Source organism: Egretta garzetta, unplaced genomic scaffold, assembly GCF_000687185.1.
Source record: "Egretta garzetta isolate BGI_Z169 unplaced genomic scaffold, ASM68718v1 scaffold526, whole genome shotgun sequence".
NCBI lineage: Eukaryota > Metazoa > Chordata > Aves > Pelecaniformes > Ardeidae > Egretta > Egretta garzetta.
The window spans coordinates 806628-821335 of NW_009259967.1; the positions used below are offsets into that span (position 1 = coordinate 806628).

Below are 14708 nucleotides of genomic sequence, written 5' to 3' on the forward strand. Positions count from 1 at the left end.
TGAAAAAATATTTAAGTATCCCTTTTTTTTCTCGTCCTTTTTTTTTTTTTTTTTTTTCCAGTGGAGAGTGTAGGGATCAGTGATGAGCTGAAGACAAAACTCAAAGACGTCCTAATCCAGGAACAGCAGTTCACCTTGGGAAGAATGTTGGGCAAGGGTAAGAACCAAAACTGAACAAGGCTTCACACTGAAAGTCCCACTTGTGTTACCTTTATTGTTGAGTAGGGAGAAGCAGTTATAAGCAGCCTGTTTTCTCTCTTTCTGCTTGTAGATGGCAATTTAAATGGAACTTTCCCTTCTGCTGGGATAAAACATTTCAAAGGTTTAGCATAACTAAGAGGATATGGGCTAAGCCATTCCTGTAATATGGCTCTACAGAGTCGTGAACTGCAGTCTGTGCTTAGCTTTCCAAAGTACTGTTGATTCACTGGTATGTGAATTTCTTTCAGAGATTTAAACAAGGAATATTCAGTTAAAATTTATGCTCTTTCTACTAACAAGGTGGTGCTATAGAATTCATTCCATTTACATAAGCATGCATCAAGTATTAAACGAGCTGAGACAATACAGATACAGAGATGAACTACCTCAAACACTCCAACCCTTCAAAAAAAGAAGTTGATTTAGTTTCAGATGTTCTCAACGTCTGGGGTGGGTTGACTCCAGATCTGGTTTGGACTCTCAGAGAGGCACATTTGGAACTGAATTTTGCTGACATTTGTCCTCATTAGTTCAGGTCCTTAGGAGCTCTTCTGGCTGTGGATCTCCATCTGGATCTTCCACACAGATGCTCCAAACATTTCTCTTGAAGTTTTCAGGTCAGGAGGGATGGCCAGAGTAAAAGTGGGATGCTTATCACTTAACTGTAGCTAAAATATTGGCTCAGAAACTCTATTTGAAAAGATCGGTTTGAATTTAGGTTTCCCAAATGGCCGGCCAGTGTGCTAACTGTTGAATCATCCTTCCCTGCTTCTCAGGCTGAAGGCAATCTCTAGAAAGAAGTGAAAACATGTAATGGTAAGGCCAATAACAGAGATGAGCATAAGTCAGGGGTCATAAGCAAAAGGAAGCTGAAGTGTTTGGCTTGCTTTTTCTTTATAAGACTAGTTTTATTGCAGTTTTCTTTGACCCTTTCCTGCTAGGACACAGAACAAATGTGTTTCTTTCAAAGCAGGAAGATGACCTTCCTGCAGAAGTGGTCTCAGAGGGCTTAACAATGCTAAGTAATTAAACAGCTGTGTCATCTGTTTGTGAGTGTCAGCTCTTGGCCAGTTTCTGGGATCCTGCTTCAACCCTTCTGGGCTGTCCCCATGACAGGTAAAAAACTGGGGACAGCCTCGGTGGGAGGATGCTAGCTGGCAGGATCTGGTCTGTGTTGTCAGCCCTGTTTCCCCAACAGCATACAGGTTATAAGATGGCATGACTGTATTGTCTTGGGCTCTTCTGACTCTGACAGCTGAGCAACAGCTCTATAAAACGGAAGCAGTACAAAATGCCTTTGCTCCTTCCCATTTTACTCTTTTTGGAGTCAGATCCACTGCTCGTGGTTATTGTGAAATAAGCATGTGCCCTACAGTAGTAAAGGACACTGGTGAAAAGCTAGTGGAAAGATAGTCCTTTTGGGGTAGGTGTCCTGAGTGCCATATTTTGCTTCCTTCTTTGCAGTACTGGAGTTCCTCATATTAATGCATTTTGGGTGGGTTAAGCAGTTACAAAATTAGGAAGAGCAAATCTAGAGCCAGATCTAAAGCAAAGAGGCTGTTGTGCCATGGTATAAAGCCACTTCAGGTTAAAATAATTTTAAGAGGGTTTGACCAGTTGCATTTCCTCTTATCTGCCTTAGAGAATGCACCAGGGTGACCTCTTCCTCCCGTGAATTAACATATCATGCGCACAGAAGTAGGTGTTCTATGTTTTTTCTGGTCAGCTGTGATTCAGAGTTGTCATTCCCTGAGTTTTGGGAGATAAGGCCTGATTGTGCCTCAAATGGTTGAGTCCTGGCACCATTACTCAGCTCTGAGGGCTGTCGGCACTGAGGGCTTCTTCTGTCAACCCGTTCGCTCACTGCTCCAGCTAATAGCTCCCTCTCTGACCAGAGCCTCACTCGGACTCACCCCTCATGATACAGCTTCCCCAAAAATGTCTGCCTGGGATCCCAGCTTATAGTCTGACTCTGCATCATCCATTTGGTAGAGGATTGCTTTCTTTCCCCCTTGTCTCCTCCTGGACTGTCAGCACAGTGGCCTCTGTCTACTGGTAGTGCTACCTCTTCCAGGCACACATATGCTGAAAGTTGTTGGCTGGAACTGCAGAATGAAAAATGAAGCTGGTAGCTGCATTTCTTGTGGTTATTCAGCTTCTTTGCCAGTGACCCCTGGAGTGAACCTGCTGTGAATCATACTTTCTTCACAAGAAGCTGTTCCCTGACTGCTTGCTCTGGTCACTTCACAGGGGAGTTTGGGTCAGTTCGAGAGGCACTACTGAAGCTAGATGATGGCTCTTTCCAGAAAGTGGCAGTGAAGATGCTGAAAGGTAAGTGGGAGCAGGGCTACCTAAAGTACTTAAGAGAAGAGAGCTTGGAAAGATTAGATGTTATCTGTCCTTTTCTCCAGCAAACATCCCCTGATGCTCTTTACTCCTCTCTGAGCTTCCCACTCAGCCACTCCACCCATGTTGTCTCCCATCCCTTTCACGTCAGTCTTTTTGTAGCAGAAGCTCTTCAGGGAAGGACCTATACCACCTTAGTTGCTTGTACAGCACCTAGCATGTGGTGAGTGCAACCAAAACCAAGTCATAGCTACAGCTTATTCTGTGTATAGAGGATCTCGTTCAGTTCCTTGATTCAACACAGCACTACATCATGTGGCATAGACAGCTCAGACAGGTCTGCTTCGCCCTAATAATTCGGCAGTGAAAGATGGTATTCCTCCAAGCGTACATCCTAGAATAAACAGAAGAGTATTTGGGCCGAATGCAGTGACAAGCTAACTCATCTCAGTCAGACATATTTGAGTAAGTAGTCTAACTCCCTTTTATTTGTCATCTGAGCGTGCATAACAAGGGCAACTAACACGTTCATCAGGCAGAAGTCTGTAACAAGAAAAGCAATTAATACGTAGGTATAAGTCAAAGCAAGTATGTGCATATATGTATGTGTATATATGTTAACCTGTTATTTCACCCTGGTTACCTGCAAGACAAAAATTGACTGTGACTGGCTTAAAGCAGAGTCACATTCGCTTATCTCTGGAGCTCAGTTTGGCTGCTGCCAAACACCAGTTGGTACTAAATACACTAAGACTACATTAGTGTAATTTCCATCATTTTCTCCGGTTTCAACTACAATCCTAATCAGTTTGCAAGCTGTTTTGTGTAGTCAGGCTGTCTACCTTCAGGCATCTAACTTGGGAACTGTCACCCTCCAGAGGCACCTTCCTTTCTCCATTGACTGTAAAAAAGGAATCTACTTCTGTCGTCTGAATCAAATTTAAATTACTTGCCTAAAGCAGATAACATGAATACCCACAGGTCTAAGTCTGATCTTGCAGCAGGACTGGAGGAGTCCCGCTAAATTCAGCAGCAGCAGTGGGGGAAGTCATCCACTGGGATAATTCTTGATTATACTGGTATACTTCCATAAATCTGGAGTAATAGCAATGGGAAATAATGTACTCCAGCTTTATGCTCATGTATGTCACTGCTGAATTTGGTCCAAGCTTTCCAGTAGTGTGGTTATTTAAGGAATCTTAGCTCTCGCACCTTAGAAGACTCAGTCATGCTAAGAGAGGTAGGAGCGTTGATCTTTTATGCCATCCTTATCAGAGATGAATTGGAGTCTGCTGTGCCAGCCAGGGGCTCCAGGCCATCTTTTCAGTTTCAACATTTTCTTTAATTTTCTCTCCCTGATGTTGTAGTTTAGGTCCTTTTAGCTAATTAATTCTCACATCTTTAACCCACACATGATTTCCATGGCTTCCCCCAAAAGTTGTTACTGAGAAAAGAGCTGCTAATCAGCAGGTCCTTACTCTGCCAAGAGTCAAGGTATCCCTGATCTGTGCTTACTGATGCCCATCCCAGGGGAAAGTGTCAGGCTCTGCTTTGTTGTAAACTCACTCTTCTAGCTGTAGGACTGAGAGGGTGTGCTGTGCCACAAAGAACAAGCTTCTGATAATCATTATCTGTAAAGTCTCTTGGAGCCACCCACAAAGGAGGAAAACTTACAGATGCTTTTTTTCCAGCGGACATCTTCACCTCGACTGACATTGAGGAGTTCCTGCGAGAGGCTGCATGTATGAAGGAGTTTGACCACCCGCATGTCACTAAACTGATTGGTAAGCCAGCAGTGCTGCTTGTGGTGCCACAGAGCATCTCCTTATCCTGCACCATCCCACCCAGCCTCACATACTCACCCCCACCACTCTCCAACAGCAGAACCAGTGCAGCCACCTCTGTGCTGCCTGGAGTCCTGCATATGTCAGAATTGCTCCTTCGCAGGCCTAGAGGGAGTTGGAGTGTGCGTAAGCGCTCACATCCCTTGCCCCCATACACCGGCAACAAGCGTCTCTTATTTAAGCCATTTCTTTGGTTCTCACAAATCCAACAGAAAGCGTTTGGCTGGCTGAGATATGCCTGAACTGCCGTAAAATGTGGACAGGTGGGTTGGTGGGCAAATAAAGGGAGATGCCTTTCCAAAATATTGGGTAAGAAGCAAGACATTCATGGCTGGGCATTATGGAACATGGGCGATTTCCAGAATGTGGAGATTGCTCTGCAGACCCTGGGGTTTGGGGCTGTCTGGTCTGGAGAGATCCTAGAAACATTTATAGCCAGTCCTGCAAGGGGAGCTGAGAGCCACTGGGCACTTGGTACCGATTCTGAAGTAAACAGGGTTAGAAGTATCTTAACACCTCCTGGCATGAAGATGTGCAAAGGAGCTTGGAGCACGGAGAACCGGCCCACCAAAATTGCACATTTTCCTTCAGATTTGTAAGAGAAAGGCACAGCAGCCTCCAAGATCCCCCTTGGGACTGATCTGTTTGCTAAAACTCCTTTGCTGTGTGTGTCCTTATCAGGAGTCAGTCTACGGAGCCGTCCCAAGGGCCGTCTCCCAATTCCCATGGTGATCCTGCCCTTCATGAAGCATGGGGACCTTCATGCTTTTCTGCTGATGTCACGGATTGGGGAAAACCCTTTTGTAAGTCTGTCTTACTGTAGAATTCCTTCTGGGAGGGTATGGATTTTCAGAGAAAGTATTCAGATCAGTTCAGGGTTGGTCTCCCAAAGGCACTGGCAGCTGACCAGATTTTGATACCAGAGGAAGCTGTGGGATGTGATGTTCAAGTATTTAATTCTGTGCAGTTGAGGACCAACTCCTCCATTCCATTCCCTCCCTATGTCCCCAATCCTTGCTCAGTAATCTAGCAGCAAATCTTGCAGTTTTGCCATACATGCTTGAAAGCTTCTGGGAACAGAACTTAAACTGTTCATTTCTTTCAGAACTTGCCTGTTCAGACACTCCTCAAGTTCATGATTGACATTGCCAGCGGGATGGAGTACTTGAGCTCAAAAAATTTCATACACAGGGACCTTGCAGCTCGGAACTGCATGTAAGTGACCCATGAGTCTTCAGGGAAAAGAAAGACCAGAGTGGGTGAGAGAGGGATGAGAAGCCTTTCTCAGGACGTAAGTGGGGAAGGATCCCGTCCAAGGATGCTGAGCCTTGCATTTAAGTAACAACAGGCGTAGGAGAGCCATGGCCATGGGGGTGGGAGTGCGTGGTGGCGGTGCTGGGGAGCAACTCCTAATGTCCCACTGAGATTCCAAATCGACCCTATTTATAAGGAACTTTTCCATCGTTTGTCTGCACATATATTTTCATAGGGTTGATTACAATATGTGTTTGTAATTAGTCACTCTAATGGCTGTGTGTCAGCATGGGCTATTTGTTCCACAGTATAATGTAACCAACAGGAAAGAATGGGTTTGACTGTGTTAGGAGAAAGGAACTTTAACTGTAGCCTGAAATCTGTATTTCTTGTATCTATTTTGAGGACTCGATTATCACAATATAAGAAATGTAGAATTTCCCTGAAAGCTTGTGAAGAATGGCTTATGTGGAGAATGCCTTTAGAAATAATTGCATGGTGAACACACTGTGTGATCCCACATTGCTTGTTCTTGTCCCCAAACTGCCTCGCCTGCTTTGAAGGGAAGAAAAGTCCCTTTTTTTATCCTTCCCCCTCTGTTTCTTGCCTGAGAACGGAGCAAGGAACAAGCCATTCTGGCAGGCAGAACTCTGCCTCCGAACAAAACCACGACAACTGGTAAAATCCGCAGAGAGACACTGATTTCCGAAGGCATTTGAATATCCAGATGTACAGACAGGAGCCTGATACTCATAATGAAAAACGATGGGTTAGCCTGCTTTGACATTTATGAGAAATGCATACTGATTTCCTATTTTTAAACGTTTAAAAAAAAATACAGACCTCCTTCAGAGGACACTGAATGCCTATTTCATCGTATCTTCTGGGAAAAGCAGGGAGCCCTTTATGACACCTGGGAGCGTGAAGCCTCTGTGGGCTGTACTCGCGCTGTCTACCAACGTGTCTAGGTTTAAGTGGGTGACAGAGCAATTCAGACCATTAACCAGGCCTGGAGAGAAGATCTTGCTGATCTAGTTTGAGCAGTTGCAATAGGCAGTCTAGGCAAGCACCGATGTTTTTTGATTGCCTGTATGGGGGTGTAGGCCTTAGTGGTAGCAATGAGCACTAGAGATGCCCTCTGTTAATCTTGGAAACTACAGCAAGTATCAGAGTTCACTTGGCTGACAGAGCAGTCCATCTGAGCATGGCCATCTCCTTACTTCCTTAGTCCTAATTATCTCCTTGTTAATCTCAAGGAACTGATTTGAGACCACTAAACTTTTCCATGCTGGTCATCAAGTAGATGAAGCCATTATCCTGCTGGGCAATACTTGGTGAACTATATACCTCAGTTCCCTGGCTGGATAGGGACATACCTCTTTTTTGCCTGAGGTAGCCAGTAAGTGCTTTTCTCAGTCATTAAAACTTTCCCTTAGGTTGGATGAGAACATGAACGTGAGTGTTGCAGACTTTGGGCTTTCTAAGAAAATCTACAGTGGAGACTACTACCGTCAGGGCTGTGCTTCCAAGCTGCCAGTGAAGTGGCTTGCTCTGGAAAGTCTGGCGGATAATCTGTACACAACACACAGCGATGTGGTGAGTTTTGCTCCGGTGCATTTGGGGATCACTTATATTTCTGCTGAAGTGGAGGAATGCTTCTCTGAGCTTTCACTGAGGCTGGGAAAAGGCCCTGGTGATGGGAAAGGGAGTTTGCTTCGTGTTTGAGGGACAGTGCCACCTCTGCCTTAGGTGCTTTCAGAACTCAAGACTGAAGATGTGTATGTGTAGTTTATTGCAGATGGCACGAACCCTTTTCCTCTTGTCCTTTGATCCCTTATTCTTCAGTGCTTATCACCATTCTCTCCTTCACCTTTCCCCTTCTCTTCCTCTCTCTTTATGCAGTCTCTTCTTATTCTTTCTCTTCTGCCTGACAATTTGAAGGTGACATATAAAATGCACATAAGCCACACACTCATGTACAAGTGCAGCAATGGTATTCCATCCTACAGAAGGCATTGGTGGAACTTGGTAAACTCTGAATATGTCAGTGCTTAGACATTGCTCCCCATAACTCTGCCCTCAGAGAGTGAGGCTAAACCCATTCATCTGAAATTTTTGCTTCCTTTCCCTTTGTTTTTTTCTTCTGATACCTTCTCCCCTCTTCCTTGCTACGTTTTGATCTGGTTTCACGCTAGCTTTGTCCTTCAGACCTGTGGACTTGCCTTCCCAGTTATCTGTGTCACAGTGTCCCTGAAGAGATCACCAAGAGCACCTTCTACCTTGGCTGCTGTGTTGCCTGGTGGTTGCTGTAACCAGTGTAGACAGTATTTAGTGATCGGTGATTGCTAGTTCAGCCAGTTTACAATAGACACTGGACAGGGTTTTGCTTATGAAAGTCATAATTTTTTGCACCTAACATCCTTGCAGTTTAGATTTAGTTTAGTACAAGTATGACTGTTGCAGTGCAGAGCTCAAATGAATGTGAGCTGTAAGTGGTTTGTTCCTTGTCCTGCTTTATTGGCTAAACCCTGCTTTCATTTGTGTCTGTGCATTTCCAGTAACCCAGAAACTGGCTCAGTGAATTAAGCAGCTCATTTGTGAGCCTGAAACCAAATTTTTCATGCAGCTGAGAACCACAGAATTGATGCAGTGTGCCTTAAGAACCATGAGTAGGAGATGCTTGGGAGAGGTCTGCAGGTGGAAGACAGAATCTTCCACTGTAGGATGGGGCTGAGCAGGGCATTCAGCTGTCTCCCGAGATGATATGTCAGCATCAGCTGGGTCATTTCTTTGTTTTCTAGCTAGAGTTTGGATAGTCCTTGCATCACTGCTACTCACATGACATTACCCCAGGCTAGGAGGGTCAGCAAAGTCTGAGCATGCTGAAACCCCACCCCAGCAAGCAGGGAACTGCCTGTTCACTTGTGTGTGCTGTTCCCTTTCAGTGGGCATTTGGGGTGACCATGTGGGAGATCGTGACCCGAGGGCAAACCCCTTATGCTGGCATCGAGAATGCAGAAATCTACAACTACCTCATCAGCGGGAACAGGCTGAAGCAGCCACCGGAGTGCCTGGAAGATGTGTGAGTACTTCCTCACCCTGCTGACATGTGATTCCTTAAGAAGTTTGGCTTGCTGGAAGGAAACAGGGGGCAGCTGGCTGGAGCACTGGTCTGAATCTATCTACTTTCCAGTACATAGAGGCATTCACTAGAAAGTGTCTGGGTTAGCTACCAGATACTCTGCTGGCACAGCTCCCTGGAACCTGTGGTAGCTACACACGCAGCTAACTTGGCTCAAGGGTTTGAACAGTGTCAACATTAGAAGCTCTTGGCTTTGTGGAAACTTTAAGTGTGTTTCAGGAAACTCACTGCTCCCTACTTTCTCAGGCCAGCATGTGAGAAAAGAGATGAGTTTCATGGCACACCCTGAAGTTTGAATAGGAAAGCAATCTGGCAAGGCCATGAGAAAACTGGATTGCAGAGGCGGTGGCCTGCATGTGTCTTTCAAAGCTGGGCCCAGTTTTCAAAATCGGATATACGACTCTTACAGAAATAGCAGGGTGAAAGAGAAGAGGGGAGATAGGAGAATCTAAGTTTCTGTAGATCAGTATCGCACCTTGAATTACAGGTGGAAACAAAACCAGGATGGTCTTGCAGATACTGATTTCAGACATTTTCAGACTTACAGGAAGGACTTGGGTAGCCTGCGGAGGAGCAGGCTGTGCTCCTGCCTTAGTCCTGCAGCCGAGGGACCATTCTTCACCAGCAGGTTACATGAAATTTGTGCTCAGGAACTGTTGCCCTGCGGGTGGTGGCTGCAGTAAGTTTCCTAGAGTCCACACACAGGGCTGAGGTCCCCCAGGGAGTGTCACCATAACTTCTCCCAGCGCAAAAGCTTGCCTAGTCCAGACAAGGTGAAATCATTTCACTGAGTACCCAAATAAGTCTGTTTTCTCTGTGTCCTGCCCAAAGCAAGACATAACTATGAGCACTGACTTTAGTGGCTTTTTCAAGCCATTCCTTGTGTGTAAAGTGGATAACATGAAGTCCTCTTTCCTCCCTCTTCCCTCCTGCTCTGATTGTGGATTATTTCACATGGTTTCCTTTCTCCAGCCTTTTTTCCACATAGGGAATAATCTGTACTCTTTTTATTAAAGCTGTACACCGGTATCTTCTCAGCAGTTCATTTTAACTGTTCCTGAGTTTAAATGAAAACATCATTATACCGCTGCTTAAGTTCATTATATGTCTGCACCACTGCTTAAATACATTACATGTCTGCATCTTGACTGCTGTGAGTAGTTTTGGTTCCAACTATTGGAGCTTATGGATGTTATAGATGCCAAAAGTAGAGAAGAGATTCAAAAAGCTACAAGGCATTGAAGAAAAATCCATCAAAAACTACTCGAAAGGTACAGCCTCCACTTTGAGAGGCCCTTGAGCTACAGATTATTGAGACCTGAGAGAATATACTGGAAGGATCTCACTACATGCTCACCCTCAGGTTATGTGCTTTCCCCAAGTGTCTGCCACTGTCAGAGGCTAGGTACTGGGGCAAATGGGCTTTTGGGCTGATTCAGTACAGCCAGTAGTTTTCTACCCTTCTTTCAAACAAATTTCTGCTGTTTGCCAGTGAGGGTAGAAGAAAGTATTTAATTTGGTGCCACGGAATAGGAAGTTTCTATTTTATCTGGAGTAGAGTTATTTCTACCGTTTGTGAGGGACATAAATCGGGATTAAGACAACTGAACCGTAGAAGCTTTCTGTAAAAAAAAAAAAAAAAAAAAAAAAAAAAAAAAAAAAAAAAAAAAAAAGTAGTGTGAGATCAAAAACAGTCTTGTAAAGCTGGTAGCAAGCAAGGGACACAAAAAGTAAAATAAAAGCCATCGTGAAATGCTTTATTTCCCAGTAAAGGCCATATCAGATTTTTTTTCCATTTGCAAGTTTAACTGAGGTTTATTTGTCTGCGGTGTTTTTCAGTGCCAGTACTGTGCTTTGTTCCTGTTCCCTGCAGAACTGGCAACAATAACGCCAGAGGAATGCAGCTGCCAGTCCTGAGGGTGATGCACAAAGAGGAGGAGGACAATGGCTCTGGCCGCGCTCCAGCCCCGTGGGCTCTGGTGGGAGGCCTGGCCGGCGGGAGCTGCGAAGGGGGCTGCAGGAGAGCAGAGCTCCTCGCCCCTTGCCCGAGCACAGGCCGTCGGGGCCAGCAACGTCTCCTCACGCTGGCCCTCGGGCAACCAGAGCTGAGGTAGCTGGCGTTTGACTGCAGGGGAAACGCTGCAGGATGGGGCCTGAGGCTGGTAACGGCACTGAACACGTCTTTGTCTAAATAGTTACTTTGACCAAAACGAGAATGCCTTTGAAAATGGGAAGGAACACGGAATTAGGTCCATGATGGCTGCCCACCTGCTGTCACCTGTGCGAGGCGATAGGTTTTGGGGAAAGTGTCTGTGCTTTTTAAGCTGCACTGCACAGAGCCCCTGTTCGGAGGCACAGGGGGTGGCTGCTCTGCTTCTCAGTGCTCTTGTCTCCCTCTGTTTTGCAGCTATGATCTCATGTGCAGATGTTGGCATCCCGAGCCCAAGCTACGCCCCAGCTTCGGAGTGCTCCGGTCCCAGCTGGAAATGATTCGGGGGAGGATGTCCACACTCTCTTCCAGTCAGGATCCTCTCTATGTCAACATTGGGAAGGACAAAGAGGCGTCTGCGAGTGACCCTGCCCTGCACGCTTCCTTTGGAAACACGGACGGTGAAGAGACCATTGCTGGGGCAGCTGCTGCTGTCACAAGTGACTATCGCTACATCATGAGCCCCCTGTGCCTTGGAGATGGTGCCGAGGGTGAAAGGCATCCAGATGGGCAGGAAGGGGAGGACAAAAGCCTTCTGTATGAGCTGGAGACAGAAGGAGAGAAAAGTTGTTAGCCTGTACATAGCAGTGACACTCTGCTTCCCTGGGACGGGATGTGCGCAGCCGCGGTGCCGTGTCGCCTGGGGCTCTGGTGCCGGACCTGGGATGGCTTTGAACAGCGCTGGCCAGAGCTCTTGGGCGGCTTTTTTAGCTTCCACCACCTCTGTGGGTGGCTGCAGCAGTGGACGGCTTGGAAGGACCGCAACCCCAGTAACCCCTTGGATTTGGGGGAGGGGGGCAGTAGGGTTACAGGTCAACCGCATCCCGCTGAAAGGAGTTCAAAGCTAAGGCGGGCAGTCAGAGTCTATGCTCTGCTCCTTCTCACTGACTGCTGGAGCAGAGCTGAATACACCTTCTGTTCAGTCAGTGCTCGCTCTCGTGTAGATGTTGTCTTCAATCCTGGCTGCGTGATGTCGGGACTGGTACCTCTGAAAAGGCTGTCATTCAGGACAAGAGGGCAAAATTCCCCTGGTGTTCACTCAGCAGTACTGCCTAGACTTGTTGCCTACCTCAGTGGTTCTCAAACTGATCTGCGGATCTGCTTCTACCCAGCACTGAATTTGAACATCATCTGGCTTATTTCATGCAGTGACACTTGCTGCTTCTTCAGTCTGGGGCTCTTTTAAGAGTTTCAGATGTTTTGACGAGCGATGAAATTAGAAAAAATGAAAATCCAGCATCCCTCTTCACCCCACATACCTCTTATGTCTTTCTTTTTCTTCTGTTTGATGCCAGTTCAGGCCTGACCAGACTTGCAGCTGGCATTAAAATGCGAAGGGAGGGAGAGCAGCTGGCATGTGTGAGGACAGAATCCAACTTCAAAGGGATGGAAAGGAAACAGTGTAGAGAGGTCTTAACAGCAGTATGGGGAAACAGCGCTAATTAATGCTAAGTTCTGCCCTCCAGGAGAGGAAGGACACAGCTTAGATACAGAATGGCAGACTTGCTTCAGTTTCAGCGGGAGCAGGATTCAGCATTTGCTTTCAAATATGATTCATTTAATCTTTAACAGTCCTATGACTCTTTCAAATAACCAAGTGCTGCAGCTGCTGTAGTGAAGATGTAAAATCGGTTTGGGGAAGGTGTGTGTGTGTGTGTTGGGGGGAAGGGTTCAGCTGGGAGATCTTTTTCTGAAAAGAGAGTCCTCATGATGAAAAAGCTTGAGAACCACTGGCCTTCCTATTTAGGAGGTCTTCTGGCACGCTGTAAAAGCCACATCAGAACATAGACTAATATCACTGCAGCCTTCCAGACGGGGCAAAATTAATGGTTTTGCTCTTCGGGTTTTGTTTTGTTTTCCAATCAGCATGTCTGACTCACTATAACTGCAAGTGCTTGTGTGGTTTTTAATAATTTAATATTTTACTGTAAATCAGCATTTGTTTTGTGCAGTGGTTCCCAGCAAGGAAGCGCAGTTACATCTTGCTCTACTTATCCTAAATATTTGCTAGATCTTAATTTTTCTTATTTCCAGTGTGCTGAAAACTCAGCAGTATCACAAGACTTAGGATTCCACATTGCTCTTCCTCAGAAACTAATACCACAAATGTCATCACTTGCTGAGTTGGCAAAGGTGGGACCAATAACAAATGAGATTGCAGACTTGGTATCTGAACACTCCCCCCTTTGATACCCAGTGTTTGCTTATTGTCAGGTTTGGGGCTAACTACAAAATTCAGGTCTAGTTTCAGCCCGTAGTGAGAACACTTCCTAGGGAAGGGGAATTTCAGCCTGGGGCTTGGGCATGGGTCCTTTCTGTAAAGTTTCCTACTGAACAGCGATGTCCTGTGGCTGACTCCAGAAGTTCAGTACAGTTTCTCAGTCACAGATACAAACTGCACCATCTTATACCCCTGGCGGTACAGGGTTTTCTCTTCATTTAGCTGGAATGCTGTGTGCAGGTGAGAAGATAACACCTAACGAAGGGTAACAAAAACCTGTGCGGTGCACGTTTGCAGTGAGGGCAGAAGGCTATGCTCCTTGCAGCTGCCTGGGAAGCGCAGATGTACATATAGACTCTAACTTTGGGAAGCATGTCTTTAGTTTTTATGCATTTTTTTAATAATAAAACATGTACTGTGTCTGAGTTTGTGATGATGCTCGCTTACTGGGTGGGGTCATAGCGAATCTGTCAGCCCCAGCTAAAAGCTGTCTTTCTCCCTTCACCAAGCACGAGTGGTTCTTGGAGGCAGAGAGCGTGTGTGGCCTCGCCAGTTACTCTGCATCGCTCTAACCTTGAGACTGAAGGCCAAAATCTGACGGGCACAGCCTGGTGGTTCTACAAGGAGACGGGCTCTGCAGCCATCACTGCGCGGGAACCTGGGGAGAAGCCCTTACTGGGATGTGCTGCATCCTACCTGGGAACGCAAAGCCTCTGCATCAGTTCCTCCATGAATAACTGTTGCCTGCACTCATCCAGCTACTGGCAGCGCTCTCTGTGGAAGAGAGGTTTGGAGGCGGTGGGTAAAATTCAGCTGCTGAGTCAAATGTTCCCAGCGCAACATAAAAGAGCCCCTGGATTTCCAGCTTGCAGCGGAGAAAAGGTGTACCTCACACTTTTATTCTTCATCAGCAAACAGCACGTTGCACGCCCTCTGCCTGCCAGCTCACACAGAGAGGAAGAGTGATGGTAAATGGTAGGAGCGCTCACCCCCCCATCTGCAATGCAGGAAAAATTACTTCCGAAGAACAAAGTGCCTGATTTAGTTAATATTTTAAGGTTCCATTGCCCACTGATGTCCCCTGGATTTGGTTCAAATGATGATTTAATCCTTTTACATGCCAGCCTGGTCAGACCAGGTACAAATGAGGCTGTGTTGTGGGTGGGAGAAGTGACACCAGAAGAAGAGCTAGTGAGAAAAGAGGGAGGGAAGGAGATTTTAAAATGGGGACAGCTGGGACGAGCTGTGAGTACAGCAAACGAGGGAGTCGGAAAGCAGAGATGGGAGTTTTATATATGAAATCCCAGAACAGAGAAGGCATTGCCCCAGCTGGGACCAGGCAGGGGTCTGAGGTGGGGGCTGGCTTTGTGTAAAGGATAAGATGCTCTGGTCCAGCCCAGCCACCCTGCAGCCTGTTGCTCTTAAATCGTGAAGAGGCTGTACGCAGCTGGCCTGGCTCTGCGTCCACTTGACAGCACTGCGACCCTGACC

General features: G+C 46.3%; 1 protein-coding gene across 1 annotated transcript in view; it reads left to right on the forward strand.

Moving 5' to 3' along the window:
• Positions 1 to 11570, forward strand: part of TYRO3 (TYRO3 protein tyrosine kinase) — a 37022-nt gene extending 25452 nt beyond the window's left edge. Inside the window, exons 11-18 of the mRNA XM_009640225.2 lie at positions 62 to 157; positions 2452 to 2532; positions 4239 to 4331; positions 5073 to 5194; positions 5497 to 5606; positions 7082 to 7241; positions 8591 to 8727; positions 11195 to 11570. Of these exons, the coding sequence (XP_009638520.1) occupies positions 62 to 157; positions 2452 to 2532; positions 4239 to 4331; positions 5073 to 5194; positions 5497 to 5606; positions 7082 to 7241; positions 8591 to 8727; positions 11195 to 11570 (1175 nt within the window). The remainder of the gene's footprint in view (positions 1 to 61; positions 158 to 2451; positions 2533 to 4238; positions 4332 to 5072; positions 5195 to 5496; positions 5607 to 7081; positions 7242 to 8590; positions 8728 to 11194) is intronic.
• The last annotated feature ends 3138 nt before the right edge of the window (positions 11571 to 14708 follow it).